General features: G+C 54.1%; 1 protein-coding gene across 2 annotated transcripts in view; it reads right to left on the reverse strand.

Annotated features, from left to right (window-relative positions):
• The window catches only part of NOL4L (nucleolar protein 4 like), a 45,686-nt gene that overhangs the window by 12,974 nt on the left and 17,728 nt on the right, over window positions 1-14,984 (reverse strand). Inside the window, exons 3-4 of one of the 2 annotated variants that reach the window (XM_065754060.1) lie at window positions 14,787-14,898; window positions 11,103-11,212 (exon numbers count right to left, since the gene is read on the reverse strand). In XM_065754060.1, the coding sequence (XP_065610132.1) occupies window positions 11,103-11,212; window positions 14,787-14,898 (222 nt within the window). Of the gene's footprint in view, window positions 1-2,915; window positions 3,071-11,102; window positions 11,213-14,786; window positions 14,899-14,984 lie in introns of those variants that run through there. The other variant, XM_065754061.1, reaches the window with a different exon arrangement.

Consider the following 14,984-nt stretch of genomic DNA (forward strand, 5'->3'; position numbering starts at 1 on the left):
TCAGGTCAAACACGGATGTTCCCAAGTCCTCTCTCCAGACCCCAGCAGGAAGCAGGCTGCCGGCGTCGAGCCACGCCATGCCGTCCCCGTGTCCCCAGTGCCACTTTTTGCTGTCCAGCCAAGGACAGCCTCAACCAAAGTGCCGACAGGATGAACCTCTCCAGTAGTGCGTGGTCTGCTGGCAGAGCCCACCCCGTGCAAGCACGCTGCAGAGGATGGCAACACATAGCTCACACTGCAGGGGATGCAGCGGGGGACTTGGCACTGTCCCTGCAGCCACCAGAGCAGCCTCTCTGTTTGACACCAAGCCGTGGGAGCTCCTCGTCCCTCCATGCCCCTTTGCTGATGACCAAGAGAAGCACTGCTGTGCATCCCGGCACTCTGCTGAGCCCCATCAGCCCTGCTGCCCTGCACCCACCCCGGCCAGCAGCACTCTGCCTCCCTGGGACACCCGAGCAGGACACATAGGAAAGCTCTGGGACGCCTGGCACTGCAGGACCCTGGGCACACAAAGCCCCAGCCCCGAAGCCACCAACACCACAGCAGAACCCGACCCCTTGGCCAGATGAGCAGCCCTCAGTTGTCCCCACGTGCCACCAATGGAGCTGAACACCGACCCTCAGCAACCAGGAGAACAAGGAGGAATTCCTGAACAACAGCCACGACTCAGAGCAATACGGTAAATCTAATCTACCCTTCCACCCTCTTTTGGCTTGCGAGTCAGGCAGCTCATTCTTTTTCCTCTCTGGGTTCTCAGGAGAATTCTCTCCGCTAATTTCTTCTTTCCTGTAAACAAACTTCAAATGAAACTTTCATTAGAAAACAGAGCACAATCCATTACCAGCGCCTGTCTCAGGACCGGCCCCAGCCCCACGCCACGCGTGGCACAGAGGGAGGTGGCAGTGCCCACCCTGTGCCCCCAGCCCGGGGCCCTGCAGCCGCTGCCTGCTTCCTTCCTGCTGTCCCCAGCTCTGCACGGGGTTCTCCCCAGCATGCAGCCCGGTCCCATCGCTTTGTTTCCAGCGTCCAAGGCACCGAGCGAGCGATCAAGGGTCAGGCAGCATGCGTGCAGCTCCTCTGCAAAGGGGAAGTCAGATCCTGAGGGTGCGCTCACAAACCACACCCAAACACCAGGGCTGCAGGCACCGCCGGGTTTGGAAAAACAACGTCCTCGCTCCTCTCCTTATCTACAGTCCAATATTCACAGCTGCCTTACAGGCGCTCACAGCCAGTGTTTTTGAACTGGCAAAGGCAGGTGCTCACATGTGCAGGGTGAACACTTGGTGTTTCTGTCCCACCGAGCACTGTCCATCTCCAAGCACTGTGTGTGCACGCCCCTGCCCAACCCCTCAGCTCCTCTCTGAGCTGGGAAGCACTTCTCCCAGCCACAGAGCTCTCTGCCCACCCCGCAAGCAGCGGCTCCAGCTGTGCGACCGTGGGCTCTGGGGTTCACCTGCAGCAGGGGCAGCTCCTGCAGCACTGCTGGGAGAGCACAGGGCAGAGGAGCTGCTCCCGTGACCGCTCCTCGGCAATGCACGCAGGGCTATCGGTAACCTGCTTACTTTACAGCTTGGCTCAATTTCTCAGGGACTGCCTCGCAAGCATCTCTCCCATCACTGACACGCTGTGCCTTACGGTAAGTATTCCAGGCTCCAGTTGTTAGCATCTTTTCTTTTCTCTTCTCTTTTTGAAGCCTTTTATTTGAAAACGTGCCCTGTCACGCCGTGGCTGGATTTCCCCGGTGCAGCAGAACAGGAGCTGAGCAGTGAGCACCACTCAGCAGCAGTGATGCTCTGGGAGCAACAAAGGTGATGGATGCGTGGCCATGGGATCCCAGGCACAGCAGCTCCTGCTGGAATGAGCCATTGGGAAAGAGCCACTGGGAAACAGACACTGAGAAGGAGTCACTGGGACAGAGCTATTAGAAAGGGGCCAATAGGAAGGTGGCCTCATCTCCATCTCCACCACTCTTTAAACCCAGCCCTCTGAGCATGCCAAGAAGGTACTGAACCAGATTTGACCCTAACTTAACCAGTTCAGCACAGAGAAAGGCTTACTAATGGGAGATAAAAGGCTCCCGGTCAAGGATGGGTACCGCAGCCATGCAGAGCATGGTGCTCGCTGCTCTGGGCACTGCTCGGTGCGAGGGGACACGGCTGAGGGGCAGTGGTCTGCCACCACCGAGCAGTGCACCCACCAAACATCCCGGGCGCTCTTTGTCAGGTACGTACATCCTCACCGCCCGCGATTTCTGCTGATTTGAATGAGCACTTTGCTACTTCCCAAAACACGGGCTGGAAGAGTTCATCTGCAACGTGAACAACAAATGGAAGAGGAAGGGAGGACCATCACCTCTGCACGCGCACACACACACACACACACACACACACACACACAGCCTCCCTCTCTGAGATCCCTTCCTCCGGGAGCATCACCCGCAGCGACGCACCGATCGCTCGGGCAGGGCGGGGGTCGCGGGCTCGCCGCGCTCCTGCTGTTCAGCGGGGAGGTGCTGAACGCGGGGCCGGGAGAGGGAGGGAGCGAGCAGAGCATCCGCGCGGCTCTGCCCCTGCCCTCGCCCTGCCCCTGCCCCCGCACCGAGCTCTCCCCACGCCGAACACGCTCATCGTGCCGGGCGACGCTTCCGCCGCGGTGCCGGGGAGCAACCGGGTCCGACGGGCGCGGGCGGACAGCGGCCGCCAGCAGCGGGGACGCGGCCCCGCCACTTCCGCGCGGGACCCGTGGCCGTGGGGAGCGCCCGGAGCCGCTCCCCGTCCTCCCCCGGCCCGGCCCGGCCCCGCTGCCCTCCGCCCGCTGCTCCCGGCGCAAATCCGCCGGCGGCCCCGCGCACGGCCCCGCCGCTGGCAGCCGGGCTTCGGCGTGCGGCGGGGATTGACACGTAAGTAGGGCTTTACCTCGAGGGAGGAAGCTATTTCCAGCACAATCCCCTCCCGGGGCCGGTGCCGGGGCCGGGGGAGCGGCTCGGCGATGGCGGCGGCGGCGCGGGGCCGGTGCCCGGGAATTAATGGGGCCGGAGCGCTCCCGCCGCCGCCTCCTCCCACTTTCTTGTGGGCTTTTGTGCTCTTCCGGGGAAGGGGGAGCCGCGCCGGGCGCGGGGAAGGACGCGCTAACCTTAACCCTTCCCGCAGCCCCGCCGAGCCGCAACTTCCCGGGGAAGCGGCCGCTCCCCCCCTCCCCCCCCCAACCGCTGCCGGCCCCGGAGTTGGGGAACGGCCCCCGCCCCGCACCGCCGCCCCCCGCGCATCCCCCGCACCGCCGCCCCCGCCGGAGCCGGAGCCGGAGCCGGAGCCTACCTGGAGCGGGGCCCGGGCCCTGCCGGCCTGCGCCAGCCCGGCGGCGCGGCTCGGAACGCGGGGCGGGGAGCGGCGGAGGGACGGAGGGAGGGGGCCCGGGCTGGCGGCGCTCCGGAGAGGCTGACAACCAGCTGCTGCCCGGGGAGAGGGGCCGGCGCTGCGGAGCGCGTCACTCCCGGCTCCCGGGGGGGGCCGGGGAGGCGGAGGGGGGGCGAGCGGGGCCCGGCCGCGGGCGGAGGGGGCGGAGGCGGCGGCGGGGGAAGGGGAGCGGGGCCGCGGGGGGCGGGCGCACCGGGCCGGGCGCGGCGGGGGGCGCGGGGAGCCGCGCCTGGAAGAGCACATTGTGGAGGGCCGGGGAGGGCCCTTCCTCCGGGAGGAAGAGACAATGTCCAGGGCCGGGCGCCTGCTGGAGAGCCGCGAGAATGCACGGCTCGGCACGGCTCGGCTCGGCACATCTCGGCACGGCTCGGCACCGCCGCGACTGCACCCCTCCCGGGCTCCCTCGGCAGACCACGGCCCCCGAGGGTGCACCGGTCCCGGCCCAGATCGGTAGCGTCACAGACCGTAGGAGCGGGACCCCGGGATTGGGGCCAGCCCCCCAGCTCCTCCCGGCTGCGGGCACAGTGGGCACACGGTGCCCAGGCCCCACACCGGCTGATTCCTTTTGTTTCAGACGCGTCCTCTCCTCTCTCCGGTGGGAGAGCAGAGGGAGAACACCCGCTCTGTGAGCAACGCAGCTCGGCTCAGGGCTCGGCCGTTGGTCTGGGGCTGCCTGGTGGGGCAGTCCGTGCCGGCAGCGTGACCTCCTCCTGGACACTGCACCTCGTTGACCCCAGCCTGCTCCATGCCCCCAGCCCTTGATGGCTACGAGGGGATTTTGATGAAACCAGCCCAGCTGTAGGGCCTTCATCACTACCAAGGATGGGAGCCGCCACATCCTTGTTTATGGCTTGTTGGTGCCCACGTCCAATTGTGATGTGCGTTAACACGGCACTGCCAGGAGGAGGAGGCTGGGGAGTGCTGGGCTGAGCCCTGTGGGGTGGGGGGGTTGAATGGGCACCATGGGCGCTGCACAGCCGACCCTTGCCCAGCGTGAGCTGAAGGGCAGCAGTGGAGCCCCGGGGAGGGCAGCGGCTGCGCTCACTTCCAGCTCGATGGCTGCCGCTCCTCCCTGAAGCTAAAATAAAATCCTGACCATTTAAGGTGAACAGGAGACTTGCCGTGGACCTCGGAAGAGTTTTAACCCCTTCCCATTGCTGGGCTTTCTTTCTTCCTCGCGCTCTCTTCACTTCAATCTAGACCACGCAGGAGAGCCAGCCCCCTGCGCCGGGCATAGAGCAGCGAGGCTGTGAGCCTCATGCGGCCGCTGCGCTGCCTCACCATGTGGACACTTATTTTATACTAAGTGCCTTTGTGTGGGCTAGGTTAATCCACTTTGGAAATGGATTAACCTAAATTTTGCATCGGCAAACTTAGCGTGGAACAGACGCATCCACTCGGGGAGAGAGGGTGGAGGAGCGGGCAGGGCCGTGGGCTGCAGGCCCCGACCCCAGCGGGGTCACTGCTGCACAAGGGGGGGTCACGAGCCCGACAGAAATGCCATTGTTTGTGGCAGCGCCCGGGGCTGCCGGCACGGCACGGCGGGGCTGGGCACGGAAATGGGGCTCCTGAGGGAAGGAGAGCTGTGCAAAGCGGCAATGGGAGCGCCCTTCTGGTGGGGATCCTTCGGGTTCAAACCACCGAGGGGGAGATAACTGGCAATCAGGGATAGGATCGGTAACGATGATTTATCAAGTTGTCAGGAAAAAAAAAAAAACGACCATAATAAACCAGTACTACTGCTATTATATTCTATATAAAACAGATCAAATACATTATTTATAAGTCACTTCCTTCCCTCTTGGCGCGTTCATTACCTCTGAACCCTGCAAACCCTTCCCCGTGGGCACACGCATCCCTGCGGCTCCCTGCCTGCCTGCCCACGCAGAACCAAGCCCTGCCCACGGGGCTGCCTCCTGCACACCCAGAACCACGCGATGAGGGGATGCTGGCAGCACCCGGCCTCCTCTGCCAGCACTTCCCAGGCCACGGCCACACAGGCAGCACCGGGGCTGCTCTCAGACCCAGGGGTACACTGTTGGGGAGCACGGGCACATAGATCTGCGGGGGACTGCGCCATATGGGATCCGACTCTTGTGCTGAAGGAGCCACTGGCTCGGGGGTGACCTTGTGCACGTCACTTGATGTTCCTGTGCCTCTGGAAATGGGTTAAACAACAAATGGCGCCTCCTGCATCTGCTGCTCCACGGCCACCACACCCTACTGGGTGATAAGCATTAAAAATGCAAAGCTTTGCCAAGTGATGCCCGTAAGGAGAGCAGGACAACAGGGGCAGGGCCACAGCCCCACGGCACGAGGGGAGGTGTGACTTCTGCCCGCACTGTGTTTCAGTTATGTGGTATCCAGAGCAGAGTCAGGAAGAAATGAGAAGTAGAGGCTTGGGAAGCTTTGTTACAGAGCAGATCTGCGTGGGCTGAGGGCTGTGTTCCCCTTTCTCTCGGTCACTCCTTCAGCAGAAGTAACAGCTGCTGGCATTTGGCATGTGCACAAACAGAAGTGTGTTGGGTTTTTTTCCCTTCTTCGAGGGCGAAGGCCAAGAGATGGAAGGGAACACAGCACACCTCAGGGAGCACCAGTCCCAGCAACGCAGCAGGAAAGAGCCACTTCTGCAGGTGAAACTTCCCCAGGAGCACAGAGGAGGGCTGGATGCCAGGACTGGGTATCCATATCCCATCCCCACACAGGGACACACCTCCCACCTCCACACTGTGCCATAGGTCGAGACCGACCCACAGCTTTACTCCTAGCCACCAACACCAGAACGGAGCCACTTTAACCAAGGCTACACCACGAGCAACACGAAGCCCATGCTTCACCATTCTCAAGTCGCACCGTGTTTCCAGCATCCATCTCTGTGAGTGCTGGCATCCTGTGGGAGATGTTCCCAGCCCCGCAGCACGGCACCCCAGCGACGCACGCGCCCGTCCACGCAGGTGGAACAGGAGCAGACACAAAAGCAAGAACGTGACTCAAGGTTACCGCGCTGAACCACAGAGCTTCATTTTCTGCAGTAACGGAAATCATTAATAACAGTTCACGCTCTCAAAGTAGTTGCCATCCAAGCTCTTGAAGAGCTTTATTAGTGTGCGAGACCTCAGAAGTCTCTCTGAGGTATTAGCCCCTTCTTAAAGGGAGAGGGCAATTAGGAAACAGCCATTTGCGTGCCTCGATCAAAGTCAGCATGCAGCATGTCAGCAAGTGAGGGGGAGGCAATGCAGAGGGCCCACAGCCACAGCCTGCCCACGGGCACAGGAGGAACGGACCCATCAGGAGCCACGGGGCCATCCCATGGCACTGAGTGTGGAGTGCAGGCACCAGATGTTCTTGTAACTGTGCGAGGCTGATCTGCCACCAGGACCCCTTGCTGCGGGGACAGCAGGGAGCAGGACAGTGCCAGGGTTCAGCAATCCCCCAAACACCTCTCCACCAGTTTGGAGCCACCAGCAGGGATGAGGGACCTGAGCAGTGGCACGCAGTGCCTGGCACGGCCAGCAGCCTCAGAGGACATGTGGTGACTGGCATCGCTGAGATCTGGCTGTGCTACCTCATTCAGTGCCTCCTTCCCGTAGGAAATAACAAGATCTCCCTTAGCAGTGCAGAGAGTCAGGGCCACGGCATCGTATCTCACATGGAAGATGCAAGCAGTATTCATCCCAGCCTGCCCACGCCTGGGTCTCACATCATTTTGCTTTCACTGAGCGTTGTGCTGAGCACATACAAAGCTTACCAGTAATGCAGCTACAGACACTGGGAGAATCTACACAGCTGGAAATGAAATGTCTCCTGCTTTAACTAGCTGGAAACCTCACAGTTAATTCCAATCACAAAAATGAGTTGACCTTCACTGAAAGCAAGCCATTCAGAGAAGTTTGAAACCATGCTAAATGGTTTGATCATCTGACCTCCTGCATCTCGTGAGCCATTAAGGCCAAGGATAAAAGTTTCACTAAACTGTCTTTGTCAGCTAAGAGGGTGGAGGGAAGCTGCAAATGCACAGAATGGAGCTGCAGGGCCGCAGCTGCTGCCACTGCCATGGCTGGACAGCCCGTCCTTCTGGGCAGGATTGAAATGCATCAGCCGAAGCCCTCCGTGCCAGTAGAAGCTGCATCTCCACTAGAGGGCTTTGCTGACGCGGAGCTACGAGTAAGCCTTTACTGCATCAATTAAATCTGTATTTCCAACAGTTCTGTCTGTACTGAACGGAGTAATTTGCATTTAGCGAAACAATATCTTCTAGATAGTTCCAAGATTGCCCTTTTGTTTTGGTTATTTCTTCAACTCGTGCCCTCATGTTGCAGCCCCCTCCACCCCTGCAGCGCACACCATGAGCCGGGGTGCAGGACAAGGCCCCCTCCCTCCCTCCCTCCCTCCCAGGCACTCACAAGTCAGCGTGGCAAAGCCATGGCAACAAGAGAAAAGCTCCTGTTATTTCACATCCTGCCATTCACTGACTGGGTGACCTTCTGTCAGCAGCCACTGAAGCAACCTTTGGAAATTTTCCGTATCACTTAAAGCTGGTTGCTGTGCCTGCCAAGGTAGCAGCCACACCTCCAGAGCAGAGTGGGTTTGGAGCTCTCTGCATCCAAACCCGTCGTGTTCCACTCAGCACTGTGCACAGGGCTCCAGCAGAAATCACCCGAACAGTGTGGTGTGAAAAATAAACCCAGGGATGAGTTTGAATATGATAGAAAAAGACTGTCTGGGAAATGACTGCAATAAAACTCAACTAAGCCATCGTTTAAACGTGCTAATATTTATCATTTGAAAACGAGGTGGAAGGATCATTATAGATGAATATCAAATATCTTTTTATTCCTTTTTGCTGTGAGATTGAGAAGGTCAGAAGTTCGGGGGATCCTTTAATACCTCTGCAGATCCCTGAAATACAGCTAATTCTGCACCGTATGGAAAGGGAATGGGCCCTCCATGGGCCCCCTCACGCATGAGAACTGCTATAAAATTGGAAAGAAGGAAGACTCACAGCCCAGGAGCTCCTGCATGTTCTAGTGAACCCAATTTAAACAGTGTGGGTCACTCATGCCGGAACAGATGTACTGACTTGAAATATATTGATCTCCACTGATGTGAGAAAATAATCTGACTCCTGTTCTCTGAGCACTTCCATACAGGATGGTGATTTTCTTTCTGGTTCTGTCAATTCCACGGGAACATTTCATTGCAGGAACAACCCTGGGAAGCACTCCTTATTTTGTGGCTCTTTTCATCCTTTGATGCAGACAAAATGCTCTAAGGTTCTTCTGGCAGCTCTTCCTGGTGGAGACACTACTGCTCTAATACTGATATGCTTAACAGCAATCATAAATTACAGTTACATGCACTTTTTTTTTTTCTCCTGCGTAATGAAGTTAAAAGGCCACTTTGGCATAAATTCATTCATTGTTACCCCCGGTGAAGCAAGCTCCTCCTGGTGCTGCTGCATACAAATAATTGCTTTTGGCAAAAGCCAAGTAGAACACAAGTCACTTGCTTCATTTATTTCTATTATTACCATCAAATGCTGGCGTAGTGCTAGGCAATGAGGTGGCAGGGCAGCAAGCTGAGAGAGAGGAATGAGTACCTTTGGACACACCAGTGCCACGCAGAGTGCAGCTGTGAGTGTGGTGCTCCTTTCTGGGGGTGGCCATGGGCCGTGCCCCTCAACACCAGTGGCACCCGTGTCCCTGGTTTTAATCCCTGGGCTCCCACCATGGTATTCTCCTCAGACTGCTGCTACACGCAGGTATGACAAAGAGCTTGAGTGCTACATGGGTCTGAGAAGTAGGGCTGTGATCTTTTGCCATTTTCTCTCAGGAATCTCACAGGAATTTTACCTCTTCCAAACAGTTTTTTGTTTGTTTTTCCCTCAGTTGCTGCAGCTCAAAAAACTTCGAGAGCTGCACTGCAACAGAGCAGAGAGAGCAGCAAAAGAGAAAACTTTAGAGGCAAGGAAATAAAGTGAAGTGCTCTGATTTATGGTCTAGGCCAACATCTGTGTGTTGCCTCAGCTGGTCCTCTTTTTGTTCCTGCAGGACATATGTTTTGATTGCAATCTTCAGGAGTGTTCCTGTGAGCAGTACATTGTATCTGTCCATGTAATGAGAGATTCAGGGCACGCTCCTACAGCAATATTCAGGGTACACACTTCTCACATCTCTGAATCACCAAGCAGAAGTTCTCCAAGCAAGCATCCCTAAAGCTGTAACTTCTCAACTCTCACCCTGTCTGCTAGCTTCCATGATACCTTGTGTTATGGAAATAAGAGCAAACTAGAAGTCCTGTTTTCTACCTGCAGAAACTGGCACAGGAGTTTGGGCAAGCCTCATGACATGTTTCTTGCTCCTGAATGAAGCTTTAGGGCCAAGAGGAATAGTGCTATCACTGGAAAAAGTGTAAGTGGTAAATACACAAACCTCTCAGACCGTCCTTTACACACACATCAAACTTAACCTGAAAACTTAACTGCCTCAAACTCTAAGAAGCACCATGTGCAGTCCTTGGTGAAGAAAAGGTTGGTGCTTAATGGCACGCATAGCAGCAGGGTCTGCAGTCACAGCACTGCTCTGCTTTGATTTGCACTGAGACAAGGCAACCAAAAGGAAGGGCAGCCCTCTGTTCTGCCTGACCAAAACGGGTCCCATAGCCCTGCAGCCCCATTCCACGGCCCCATCCAGCAGCCCTGGGCTGGAGCTGTCCAGAGTTCTGCCTCCAGCTCACCTCGAGCAGCTCTGCTTGCTGCAGGCAGAACCTCCAACCCCCTCGGTGTCCAGCACACGCAAAGGAAAACGCTCCAAGATGCAGCAGTGCTTCCTGCCAGATGTCAGATTTCAGGAAGGTTTCACTGCTGCAATGTCGGAGGAGCTCTGTACCCACCCCTTCACTCCTGACAGCAGATCATTTCACACCCTGGCACCAGATTCTCTAACCAGTGTCCCCTCAGGTTGCCCCCAAATAAAAAACACCCATTGGCACAATTTCACAGCTCAAGCAGCAGTGTACCCCTCCCCTGCACAATGCAAACTCTTTCATTCCTGCAAACTGGCAGCAACGTGCATGATCAGGTTGAGGTTTTGGTGTGCTGGAAAGCAGATCCAGCACTGGCTCCCAGCGCCGATTTGTGGGGAGCGAGTAGAACACACTTTGCTTTTTATAGATCGTTTCCATGGTGCACAGAGGTTCCCATTGCTAATTCTGCAGCTGCAGAACTCCAGAAAATTGCGTAGCCTTGGTTTAATCCTGTGGCATTCTGCCCCTTCTACTCCAAATCCAAACGCAGTGGCCTGACACCCCCAGCAGCCAACCGAGCCCCCTCCCAGCATGACATGAGGGTGGATGGTTGCTGGCCAGAACCGACCCACCTGCTAAAGCTCTCAGGAAAACACAAGGAGGTAAAGAGGCAAATTCCTATTCACTGTATGTATTTTTAAGACCACATAGAAGAACCACATGCCTAAAGAACAAGCAGACTGCTCTAATCCATAACAGCAACACCGTCCCGCTTCCATGGACCAGCGCTGGTTGCACATGATTACAGTTTGCCCTGCATGGACAAATGCAGCATTTCCAAAAGCATCCTTCAAACATCCTCCCAAAAGCACCAGCCACCCCTCAGCCCCAGGGGCAGAAACTCGCCTGGCGCCCTGCACTGCCCCGTGGCAGGAGGAAACTCACCTGCTCCTGTGAATTCATCACCCGCAGCTTCATCTGCTTCAGATAAGTAGAGGTGAGAGGCATGTTGTAGTCGATGATCCCAGAAACCAGAGAGGAAGGTGGCTCGCTCTCTGAAGAACAGAGGAAAAACTTGGTTCAGATACAGGGATGTGGCAGCACAAACCAGTCACGGGTTGTCATCATTATCAAACATACGTATTTAGAAGCTCTTAAAATCCCTAACTGGAGCTGGTGCCCACTGAGCTGGGGCTCCTACACGAACACAACCTCACCATGAGGATAATTACAGAACAGATGTTGTTTTGCAGGAAAAAAAAAAAAAGCACTGCTGTCACCTGTGAAAAGACTACACACAATGTGTAATTTTTCAGCCTACCAAACTAAAACTTAGCAGAGGAAGAAAGCCAGCCTTGCTGAAGGTCTCAGAAGCACTTCCATGCAAATGGGATTTGTGCAGAGGGTGATCAAGAACATATTTCCAGTTTGTTTTGGCATTGCAAAGTCTCGTCAGTTTTGCTGGGATTCCCTCAGGTCGGAGTTACCATTAAGGCAACTTATTAAGTATCTCTATCTGGTGATGAAGATTATTTTTAACACCCTCATTAAGACACAAACTTAATTTTAAAGATCTTTAATTTAAATTGCTCCTGTTGGTTCCTCTGCATGCATCACACTGAGCTCCAGAGATCACTCTGGATTCAGACTGCTCCTGCAGATCCCCTTTCCAGCCAGCCTAGACAACTCCCAGTAAAGCAAACCCTCAGTGACATTTTCGAGTTCACAAATATTTCTCAGCTCTGCAGTCATCACTGTGAAGCTCTGCATGCAGGACTTAGAGACCCCTGCAGTTATTTCTTCTGTCACTACATTTACACGCTCATGCACGTGTATGTTCAAGAGGAAAGTTGCCATTTCCCACAGGAAAAGCTGCTGCTAAAAGGAAAATCTCAGTGCCTTCATGACATGCCAGTGCCAGAGAACAAGCCCAGTTTCCCAGCACAGCCCAAGGGCTGTGTGGCTGCCTGCAGGAGCTGAAGGTGAACTGGTGGTGGGAGGTTTCCTTCCCCATCTCTGAACCTCACTGCCTGCCTTGCATTTTCTGGGGTCACCAGTTTCACAGGCACCTTTGACACAGCCCCTTTTACAAACGGCCTTCACAAAATGTTTTACAGCACCTTAGAAAATCCATCACGCAGCCGTAATGGGGCTGCTTTTCAGAAATGCTGAATATCACAAAAGCACAGTGAAACTCAGCGGACCTGAAGACGCCTCACACCTCTGGAAATATCAGATCTACTGTGCCTGATTAAGAAATGACCTGACTCAAAAGCATATTGTCTGTAGCTGACTTAAATATTACACAGCTTTTGCAAGAGCCTAGTTAAGATCCACGGAAATGCAGAGTTTGCTCTCCAGGTCCTGGGCACCTGCAGCATTCTGGTGTCTGGGTGCAGGAAGGCTGCCCACGGCGACTCGGGTCATTGGCTTGCACACACGCAGAGCTGCACAGCTTTTAGGACTATTGTAAACTTAGGAATCTTGTAAACTAATTCTCGCCTGCTTTCTGTGGCTATGTATCACTGCTCTCCACCATGCTTTGACCTGCAGATTAATTACAAGCATTCCTCTGTATACATTAAGCAAACAAAATAAGCCATTTTTCTACTGTGCAAGGATGTCAGCTTGTGATGAAGAGATGCTAAAATCCCAGAGCAAGGAAAGAGCTCCCAGGAACAAAATCTGCTTTGCTCAGTGCTCGTGCAGTGAATGTGGCTCCAGGGAAACAGCTGTGCATCCTCAGACAGGAGCAGGAGGAAGGAGGAGGTCCTCAGTGCTCAGCCCTGCCTGAAACTGTCCTGAAACCTGGAACTACCCCATCAGCAGCTACAAATGTCCCGTGGATTTGGACAGCTGCAGCAGGTGAGAGCCTGAAACCAAATCATTTTGTTTTTTTTTTAAGCTCACTGAAAATAAAGAAAAGCTTCGTTTTAAATAGGCTGGGGAACTCCACAGGTGTAACCCTCATGCCTTATGTCACAAAAAGGGCTATTGGAATAATTTAGCTCCTCTTTAGAAGTTATTGTATCACACGCCCCAAGTGCTGGAAATACAGATGAAACAAGCAGAACTGAAGTGAAATGGTTTGGATACTAATTCCAGGCTTGTATAATTCCACTAGAATTACTCCTAATTTAATAACAGTGTGAAAATGCCACAGTGAAGTCCAATGTTGTTCAGAGCTTCCCAGGAGCAAGACAATTTTCTTTTCTGAATTACGTGAGGGCCCTGCAGGGTTCAATGTCAGGTATGTTTAATTAGGGATTTTTCTGATCACAAAGGAAGGGTGTAGAGATTTGCTTAATGGACAAGTAGAAATAGACAGGAATGACTCCATTCTTTTCTTCTTACTAAGTTAAACGTTACGTACATCTGTCAGTCTGCGTGTGTGCATATTTTCCTGTGACCCCACCATTTTGTAGGTGATTTGCTCCAGATGAATTGTGGAATACGTAGCAGTGAAACCAGACACTCTTCCCCAGTAAAAGTAATCTTATCTAATCTCCTCTATGTGGTTTCACAGGTACTTAGTCACTATTTAGGTACTATTCCGAGCAGAAGGGCACTTCTGTCCTTCCACTCCTGGTGGTAAGGAGGACTTTTATGTCTGTTCTCTTCCTTCTGGATTTACTTTCAAGAGAACTGGAAAACATCATGACTATTCTTTGCTCCCTGCTCAGGATCAAGCCAAATGCTCTCCTTGGTGTAACAGCCAGGTTCACTCCCAGAGAGACCAAAGGCCAAAATTCCCCTCGATCTAATTTGAAAATGGGATCAGGCCTTTGGCAAGCAGGGTGGGCAGGTGCTGTGTGGATGGAGCTTGGGTTAATAAATGTCAGAGGGTTATTTGGGGGAGCTTCTAAAATATACAGCTTTGCACTTGATGAGGCAAACAAGTCTGTAATTCAGAAGAAAACCCATCCAAATGTCAACTTTAACCATCTACCCCAGAAGAAAACTTGGTCCCATCTTACGCTCTGCTCACAGCTCCTAGGCCTCAGAGCTGCAGATCAGCTCCATTTACAAAAGAACCATAATGAGCTAACTACCACAGTCACCATGCTAATTGGTTGTATACACAGGCATAATATAACTTTGATTACCAAAACACTTTCTGTTATCCAAAATGGGATCGCGATGTGCGTATCTATTAATTACTGCAAATTCCTTCTTTATCAGAAACTTCAATCATTCCAACATTCTCAGCGTCTTTCGTTACCAAATTAATAGTTTAAAGGAAAAACTTTAGGTCAGGTTTTCTCAGAGATCTAAGCTTCCACCCATGTACAGTTACGAGCTGACTGCGGATACAGCTGCAGCATTTTTGACCCAGGCTTTGTGGGGTTGCACTGGGGAAGGGGAACGTGGTGTGGAACTGCTCAGAAGCAGAGCTAGGTTGTGCAGCCTCATCCCACTGCCCCTGCTGAAAGCAGTGCCCAAACAGAGACAGACATGAAATTTAAACAATTCCTCAGGCTTTGCTGTAAAAGCACATTGAAAATACACAGGTTAGGAAATCCATTTGGCAGATACAAATCTCACGAATGAAGCAGTCACTGACAGCTCTCAGTGGTGTCTGCTGTAGGGTGACTGCTGGCTCCGCTCGCACAATTTGCTTGCCTTTACCTTTGGGCTCCAGTCCGTTGGAGTTGAAATGCATCCTCTTCTGGCACTCTGTGCAGCTCATCAGGAACCTGGTCACAGCTTCTCTTGGGAGAAAAGCATAGGTCTCTGCAATCTGAGAAAACAAGGAAAGGGTTGTATGTGCTGGCAGGGAGAGCCTGAGGGCTGGGACACAGCATGAGCACTGCCCTCAGAGCCCAA

This window comes from Cyrtonyx montezumae, unplaced genomic scaffold, assembly GCF_038088225.1.
Source record: "Cyrtonyx montezumae isolate F1298 unplaced genomic scaffold, pur_monq_1.0 scaffold_9, whole genome shotgun sequence".
Taxonomy (NCBI): domain Eukaryota; kingdom Metazoa; phylum Chordata; class Aves; order Galliformes; family Odontophoridae; genus Cyrtonyx; species Cyrtonyx montezumae.